The sequence below is a fragment of the Apis mellifera genome, linkage group LG8, assembly GCF_003254395.2.
Source record: "Apis mellifera strain DH4 linkage group LG8, Amel_HAv3.1, whole genome shotgun sequence".
Taxonomy (NCBI): Eukaryota; Metazoa; Arthropoda; class Insecta; order Hymenoptera; family Apidae; genus Apis; species Apis mellifera.
Genome location: NC_037645.1, coordinates 1,155,085 through 1,164,690, shown reverse-complemented (window position 1 = coordinate 1,164,690; position 9,606 = coordinate 1,155,085). Strand labels below are relative to the sequence as shown.

At 32.3% G+C, this 9,606-nt stretch overlaps 1 protein-coding gene across 3 annotated transcripts in view; it reads left to right on the top strand.

Annotated features, from left to right (window-relative positions):
• Positions 1-9,606, top strand: part of LOC100576405 (AT-rich interactive domain-containing protein 5B) — a 185,679-nt gene continuing 176,073 nt past the window's right edge. For 2 of the 3 annotated variants that reach the window (XM_003249196.4, XM_006558215.3), the window contains exon 1: positions 2-837. In XM_003249196.4, coding sequence (XP_003249244.1) covers positions 823-837 — 15 coding nt within the window. In that variant the 5' untranslated portion in view covers positions 2-822. Of the gene's footprint in view, positions 838-9,606 lie in introns of all 3 variants that reach the window. The other variant, XM_006558214.3, reaches the window with a different exon arrangement.

Genomic DNA, 9,606 nt, shown 5'->3' with positions numbered 1-9,606 from the left:
AATAATAATTAAATCAGTTTTCAGTATTCAAAATTCATTTTTTCATAAACGACACTCGCACTATCTTGCTCAAAAGGTTAAAACTCACAGCAAAAGTCCATAAATATGCATTGTAAATTAAACGTCGAACATGTGATTTTTCATAATAAAAATCCTCTAGATCACAACATATTAACGTTCAACATGAATACACATTCTTGAATTTTCATAGTTTTAGGATGAATGTCTCACTGGTAGCACAGATTCATATGTCAAATTAAGGTTAGAACACAAAAATTGGCTCTGTAGCTGTAATTGCACATTATTTGTGATTATCTGTTAGAAACTGAAGATATTCTAATGGATAGAACGAAATCGTAATTATAGGGAAATATGTAACTACAAATATTAGAGTTCGGTGAGAAAGAATCGCACAGTGTAGATTATTGCAAACGTTTCACGATGTACTGCACTCAGTGCTCTACAAGAAGGAGAAGAGACGACAGGTGACTGGTGCCTGCGCCATGCGCATTGCTCGCTCGACCTCGGCAACACTCGAGCACGCTCGTCATTGCTCGGGCGCCTCCGGCGGCGAATGGTGGGGCGAGCAGTGTATCCGTGACGTCACATAATTAGAGTAAATACAAAGTAGTCTTGATGGGACAGCGGCGTGCGCCGCACCGTGAGTCGCTGGTCCGCGCGCGTCAAACCTATATCGTTTCGATACACGCACACCGCGTTTGTGTAGCTCGTGATATATTGCGCTATGTGCCGTCAGTGTGTGTGTACCAAAGGATCCTAGATGACTGTGGGAATAGTAAGTGACACTCGTGCAGCAAAGAAATGGAAAAGATAGAGGTGAGCAATAATAATTTGAAATTATAATTAAAAATTGTCTACGTTAGTTAATACGAATTTACGCGCCTGCGATCTTTTTTTTTTCCCCCGTTTGTCGAATTCACTTGATGTGTTCTCTTGCTCGTCCGTAATGCAGAAGTGACAGCGTGGTGATGAGTGGGGGAAGGGGTAGTCAATGGAGGGGAGACAATCGTGTACTTAGACATCTGGCAACAAATGCAATTGTGTATATCTTCAATGTGCCACACTATTAGAAGGACTGATTAACTCTCCCTTCTCCATCGTTATCAACCTTTCGTCTTTCTCTGTTTCATTTTCATTTCTCTATGTCAACTTTGTGATTCTGCTTTTATCTCTCTTGCACGTTTCTTAGTCTCCCTCCTCCCTCTTTCTATCCCTCCTCCATCCCTTATTCCATCCCCACCCTTCTCATTCTTTCTCTTACTTACTCGTATGCTTGCTTACTATTTCTCTCTGTTTCTCTCCGTTTACATATCTCACTCGCTCCCTCTTTCTCTCTCTTTATCTCTTGTATTCTTTCTTTCTCTCTTTCTCACACTTCTACCAGTACACTTTATACTTCTTTCTTTCTCTCTCTCTTCTTCTCATGTTCTCTCACTCGCAGTTAGTGAGGTATTTATAGATGTGCCTTAACCCGATTTAACACAGCCACCTCGACTCGCATTGTCCTAACAACGATTTAATGAGAAATTACATTTTTCCCCGAATTGTTTAGTTCTTGGCTTTTTTATGATACTTTCTCTTTTTTTAAAAATATTTTGAATTAGATAGATAAAATTATTGTATAAAAGAAACGTTGTAGAGAAAATACAACAATATTATTTGTGCACAAGAGTCGAATCGATAAATACGTCTGTTATTATTAGGATGAAATATTATGGTACAAGCGGTAGATAAATAGAGCGTCGTCTGTTTAAAGAAAATTTTAAGAGCGTATGTTTGTGGCTGTCGTGAAAAAAATATATTTAGGAGTGTTCGTAGAAAGGATGTACAGTCGAATAAGAAGTTTACAATTTTTATTATCAACAGTTTTTTTCCTTTCCTTTTTTTAATTAATTTTTTTTATTTATAATACGAAAATAATTGAATTAATATTATTTATCTCTCGAAATCAATTTTATTCGATAAATTATATTCAATTATTGAATCATAATTATGGATTTCTATTGATAATATTTTTTTATTGGTTTTATCATAGCTTAAATTTATTTTTTCGTTTTTTTTTTGTCATTTTTCCATTTTTTCCATTCTCAAATCTCTTTTTTTTCCCTCTCGCATGCTGTCTGAGTTTTTCATACAGTGATTCGTGAATTGCAATTCATATGATGAATACTCATGGAAGCATTCAGAAAACGATTTTTGTGAGATTCAGAATAGCGATTTCGATTCCGTGTATGGGTCGATTTGTTGTCGGCGACATTTTTCGAATCGGGACGGTTGACGAAACATAGAAACAAATGATAGTAGATTCACATAGCAGCTATAAAATCGCTCATTCGCAATGGTAGAATGAACAAGGACAGTGCTACGAAATTAGATATTGCATCGAATGAATATCTTATGATCGGACGCATATATTACATATGAATCGCGATTCACAAATTGCTACGTGTAAAAGAATAGTAGTAGTCCAATGAGTATCGCGAGTATAAAAGAGATCTAAATTTCGCACATTGTTTCTGCCTTTATCGTTAATGGACGAATTAAAAATATATATTTGAAAATTTAATCGTTAACGAAGGATCGTGAAATAATTATTATATCAGGATTTAAGCATGTGAGCGTTATTTTTGTTATCGTAACTCGACTGAATACGTAATACATGTAAAGTGGTCTCTATTGTCTTTTTCTCGCAATAAAGAGACAACAAACTTCTGCAATTTTTCGTCGCCTTTGTTCACCGTATAACAACTTAAAATATTCTCTCTGGCTTTTTGAATAAAAGTTTACTTTTCTGGTGAGCTATTTATCCATAGAAATTTTATTTCGTTTCCTTTTTCCATGTTGTTGCTGGAAAATGGAAAATATTATAAATTAAATAAATTAAATAAAAATGGTACTGATAAATAGAATAATAATAGGTGCTCTAACGAAAATTCCCTATGACCTATACTTGAGCGTCTATGACGTAATAAAATTATATATTTATACGACGCAAAGCTGTTTGGAGTATGATAAGTGAGGCACGGTGAAATGATGTTATTATGCAACAATGAATACTTATCTTATAAAATAAGTAATATTTTGCGATAATATTAATGATTATGATGGCATCATGGAATTTATTTAAATAAATGAATATATTAATATACAAATATTAATAATAAATTTTTTTTAATTTTAATCGGATATACATTCGTTGCATATAAATTATATTTAAATCATTTATATAGATGATTAAATATTTAAATTTTGTAATTAAATTTAAATAAATAATGGATGGAAAACAATGTAATAATTTCATTAAATTTAGTATAAAATGCGCGCGTGTTTTCCGAAATTGAATTTAATAACGGGTAAAAACAAATTTTATAAACAATATATATATATATATATATATTATTAATGTTATTTATTAATTTCGTGCGTCGGTTAAATAATACGTGAATCACGATTAAAATAATGCTTTGTCCTTGCGGTAAACAAATATACATACATATCCGTGCTTTTTCTGTGCGCGATTCAAGAATCGCAAAAAATAACAAAACATTTATTTTAGCTTCGCTGTGTAATTTCTACGAGATATGTTTTATATTGAACAATGTTTTCGTGCATCAAATATAGACGAGTTGTTTTCTACAATTTTTCGCTTCGAAAGTAGAAAACGCGTAGTATTTACGAGTTAATATTAAAATTATTTCGATCGAAAGGTTTATTTTTGCATCGTGAAAATTACGTAATACGATTTGACGACTCATTATTTACGTTTAAGAATTTCAATATTACACATGACATTTTTTAAAAAGATTAAATTTAGAATTTAGTGCGCGTGGCATAATTTACGTCTTTGCAAGACTTTGTACAGGCCCCTATAACAAAAACGTTTCTCACGGTAATCATTTTCTCCCGGGATTTATGTAATATAATATTTGCTTCTCGTTACTCTTGATTCTCAATTCGCGAACGTGTTACCGCAAATATAGCTCTGATAAAATACTAGTCGTGCTCGAAAGATAATTATCCCATGATTCACCGACTGTTGCTTTTTTTCTCGTTACAGATCGTTAACAAATTTTATGGTCAGTTATAGCCTATACCTTTTTTTCCCCTCCTGCTTTCTCTTTTTCTCTTTATCACTCTTCCTACTACGTGTATATTATCTTCTGTTTATCTATTTATTTCTGTATATTAGAATTATATTTGAATACATCATACATCGTTGTTGCCCATAATTTACCATATATATATATATATATATATATATATATAATTTTACCTTATAATGAATTCATTTGTAATTATAATTTATTCCATTGGCACACATATATCGATGTACAAAAATATTAAGGAATTATTTCTTGTAATTTGAATACGTAGTTTCTTATCTTGTTATAAAAAAAAAAATATGTATATATATATATTTTTTCCTTCATTAATTTACTCGGTAATCGGTCATGCATATACATACTTACATGTGGCCGCATATTTGTACTGTTTACATGACTCTCTCCGGATTCGTGTATCTTCGTGCGCGTTCGTGTTGGTACGCGTGACACGATGCGCGCGCACACACATGTATAGCACGAGCCAAATTCAACGAACCGAGCGGGACAGGTGCTTCACTAACAATAGTGGTACGCGCCTTTAAAAATGTACTTCAAATAATGATCGCGACGCTAAGCGCACTTTCAGTTATCGCGTAAAACTACCAACGCACAACGCACACCACAAAAACCAGTTACCAGATAAATTTTACGATCTTTCAGCAGCAAAGGAAATTAGCCGATAATTTATCCACGTTCGCGCGCGCGCGAGCGCGCTTCTGGTAGCGTGGAACACACGATCTTGTTCGCCAGAATTCAATTGGCGATTCATAATTAAAATTTGTGTACACGCGACCGGGCGTATATTTATTCGCGCTCACAAGCGCGTGCCGAGTGCGTGTATCGATCTTCATGCGTTCAGCCGAACCAAATATTCATAATCCGTGAAAAATGAATTTAGGTTAGCAGCCTTCATTTTGATTTAATATACAACGTAATAAAAGAGATATTAATCACTTAATTCATTAATCACTCTTTATCTTTTTTTTTTTTCCAATTAAAGTCTCCTCTCTTTTAAAGATGACTTTTTATTACTATTCGTTTATATTTATTTTCCTTTTCTTCGAGGCGAAAAAAAATGTAATCCTACGCGATAATATTCATCATCCAAGTTTTGCACGTTTTGATTCTCTGATACGATATTCGTTTTTTTCTTACACTTCTACCCTCGTACGATCTTCCCCCACCACACCTCGTTCCCGCTCTTTCCTACTAACGACATTAAAGGAAAGTACCCCGTTGCTGCTTTAATGGAATTTACTTTTGTAGCTTCGCAGAGCTCACCATACTTTACAGAGTAAATTGCACCGCGAGGAGGGCGGAGGATCTTGAAAAACAAGTGTTTCGATTTGACAGGAACAATAGAACTCTTCCCTTATCTCGCTCGATATTATTATACTTAGCAGAGGTGGCAAATCAAGAAGGATATTTTTAAATTCCTGTGTTTAAATTTTCATAAAAATTTTATTAACGCGATCAATCCCCCACTTTTCCACGTTTCCTGTAATATACAATTATATTTATCTCTGTAATTATCTTATATACGTTCCTCATAAATTATTAAATTATTTGACACGTTTAGATTTGTTTGAGATCGCGTGTTGTCCGTGCTCATTAAAAACGAGAACCGACAAGAGACTTCTGCACGATCAAGATAACGATGATAAACGAAGATACATTGTTAACCGCGATGATACGGCGTTGTATACTTTTTGCTTTAAAAAAAAAAAGAAAAAAAAGGAATGCTGATAATAATATCGTTATCTATCGTGAAAAGTAATTATCCATCATTGAGTATCCATCGAAATAATTAGTTTATTTCAGTTTCATAATTTCTCTCGGTTGAAGACCGTTTGTATTCGTTAAAGAAGAAAATCGATGCTCGATTTTTAATTTTTTTAAACGCGTCAATCGTCAATTCAGGAACAGTAATTACAGAACGGAATTTTTAAAGCGCGAGAATGCTCACGAGTGGAAAAAAAAAAAGAAACGAGGTTTTTACCACGGAGTGTACATCATGCTAAAATTCTAATCGGCAAAATTAGTCGGGAGGGGGTACAGTCGCGCCAGAAAGTCTGGCTGACCGCGTTTCCAAGTAGAAAAGTTATGAAATCAATTCAATGTAGGATTGGCATGTATAGTATTGTTGGCTCTGTTATTTCTTTTGCATACACATAGGTAATATCCAATTGTTTGCTTTTGATGCATATATAAGATAAACGTCTTAATAAGATGTCTCTTATTAACGCTTATTAATTTCCTTATTAAAAGAAAAGATCGTTAATTGATAATAAAAATTTGAAAATGTTGTTGTTTTTTTTTTTTTTTTTGAGTGAAATCGAATCGAACAATTCTTCTCTCGAAAAAATGTTAATCGACGAAAATACATTAATTATACTACTTGTTAAATTAATAACAAGTACTACGTTTTAAAAGAGGCACATTGTATTAAAAAGTTGACAGATAGACAGACAGTGTAAAATATATGTTTGCTTTGTTGTAAATGTTAAAATAATTCTAGATGATAAGAACGACTGAAACTCGTTATCGGTATAATACTAATGGTCTGTTATCTTTCATAAGTAATGGAAAGAGTATTTTACCATCAAGTATCTTGAAAATGTACATAATGTTCAAGAATTATTCAAACGTGTGCTCGCTGCGTATATTTATCTAAAATAATTGTTTAAATTTCGTGTAATTATTATACAAGAGAAATTTATTTTATCCAAATATTGGAAAGTTCGCGATTATTCATATACACATACATATATATATATTATTCATAAATAACTGATTAAAAAAAAAAAAAAATTGATGAAACATGTGACCTCGTTTAAAACGTTATAAACTTGCTTCATTCAATCGGGGTCGTGATATTGATTTTGAAGGATACATAAAAGTAAATAGTAGAGAGATATAACGATACAACGATAAAATATTTATTCCAATAATAATTCTTTTGAAAGATATATATATATATATATATATATTAAATTATGCATCAAATTATTGAACGAATTATTTTTTTTTTTTCAAAAATGTTTCATTTCGCATCGTCATTTTCAAAATTAAAAAATTTATATATTATTAAATCTTAATTTTCCCTCTCTCGGGCAATCATCTATCAATAATTTTTCTCTTTCCTACGTTCTCTTTTCTCCTATTGATTTTAATGGACTTTCGACGTGCATTTAACAACACGGATGTAGCACGTAATGCCAACATTTGCGGGACCAGTTATCACCGGCTATGATCGGTAGAATAACAGGCACCGAAATTCACTGTGCAATAGCATTATGACAATGGGAGGAAGGACGGCGAGGGAATGATAGATAATTTTATTCGGGCCCTTGGAACGATTTATCACTGGAATTTGCTTTCCAAAATCAATTTCGTTTTATATTAGCTTGTTTTATACAATCTCGTCAGGGACACCGGATACATTAATCAATTATAATTTAAGGTTGATCCGTTTTCATTGTTACTGTTTTATTTTTATTTTTTCGAGACTGATGGGAAGGGAAGGGAAGGGAAGGGAAGGGTCGTTAAGTAAATCAATGTTTTCTCAGCTTTCATGAATCTTTTATATCGTATATATATATATATATATATATTCATAATTGAAATGCTTTTTTTTTTCCCCCTCGATCGATGTTTTGTATTAAATTCCATTACGTTTTATTTTTTTTACCGTTTAACGTTCCACTTACTTTTTTTTTTCCTTTTTTTTTTATTCATATATTTAGAATAACATGTAAACTGGCCAGTTTTAGTATACCATAAATACTACTTTCAATACAACGAATGAATAATTTATTCGTGCACGAGAGAAACGTTAATATTAAGTAGGGCAAAAGTAATAACGATGAAAATAGTTGTAACATATGACATTAGATATGAAATATCGTTTCGGAATTTGAATTTGAATTAACAAATTAAATTATGTTTCATCGTGTGAATTATTATTATTATTATTTATAAAAAAATAAAAAAAGAAGAAGAAGAAATCAGAAGACGAAATTAAATTAATTAATAGATTTACGTATAAAAATTTTACATTTTCAAGAAAAATAAAATTTTCCAAATTTTTCGACAATCAAGAAATCTCTCCGAAACTTTTATTTTCATTAAATCTACTCGTGACATTAACGCACAACAATAACTCGAGTCGGCAAAATTCTGGAAACACGGTGTAAATAATATACCAGATATATATATATATATATATATATTGAATAACGAATAATATTTACTATCTTGAATCTAAAATTTTCATCTCTCCGTAGTAACCTAATATTAAAAACGAAAACGGAAGAGAGAAAAAGAATAGAATAAAATAAAATAAAATAAAAAAGAGGGAAAAAAAAAGATAAAATAAAATTCTTATTCCAAATAACCTTAAGAGCGTTAAAGCGTGGCGATATATTATTACCGATCGTGGAAAAACGTTAACGTTATATTGCACAACCGACGCATCGCGATGTATCTCGCATTTGTTATAACGAATACTCGTTAAATCAACGCCAACTTAATTGAATTCCTACGCAGCGGCGCAATTTAAATGTGATTCGACGCGCATCCACGTTCACTTTCCGCGCTGACTGTACACACAGGCCTGGCACATAGACGCGTTCACGCGATTAAGTACATTGCTTCTTTCATCTGCTGCTGAAAACGAAAAAGTTCAAAAACGAAAGTCTCGCCTCGCGGAGGGAACCAGATGTATATCTATATCTGCACGAGCATATGTACCCCCTCCCTCCCCTCTCCCCCGCGTGTGTGTACGTGTGTGTACGTGCCGAAGAAAAAGCAACTTTTAACTTGATTCCACTTTATCTGTGTGTACGCGAGTTATAACCGAGCGACGCTTATCTGCGACTCTTCTTAAATGCATTATTGAGCGAAAAACAAACAACGATACGAAATCAAACTTACGACTTCGAATTTCAGCTCCTATGAGAGCTCTTGTTTCAAAAAAAAAAAAAAAAATAGAATTTAACGAAATAAAAATGGACAGATATATAGAGTCGAAATCAATTATTCGAAGAAGATTTTTATCAATTTTCCAAATTGATATTAATATTGATAATAAATTTTTATTCATCGATCGATCAATCGAGGAAATTTTGCATTAATTACATTCGGGCGTGGATGACAAAAGGAAAAAAAGGAATGCGATTTTAATTCGAAAAAAAAAGCTGGAAATAACTTTGAAATATCTCGAAAAAATTTCAGAGATGAGAAAAATCAAATTGTTCGCTATACGGCCAACTCTAAACCATTCAATCTTTCTACGAAACATTTTTCACTAAAATGATTACTTACAGCGTAATTGGATTGGTTCGTGCTCTAGTTATGAGAGTTTCGTACGGTTTATAAATAGAAAAAAAAAAAAAAAATAAAAAATAAAAAAAAAGAAATACAATTACGAATTTCCGTTTTTAAAACTCGATTATTACAATATTTATTACGCGTAATATTA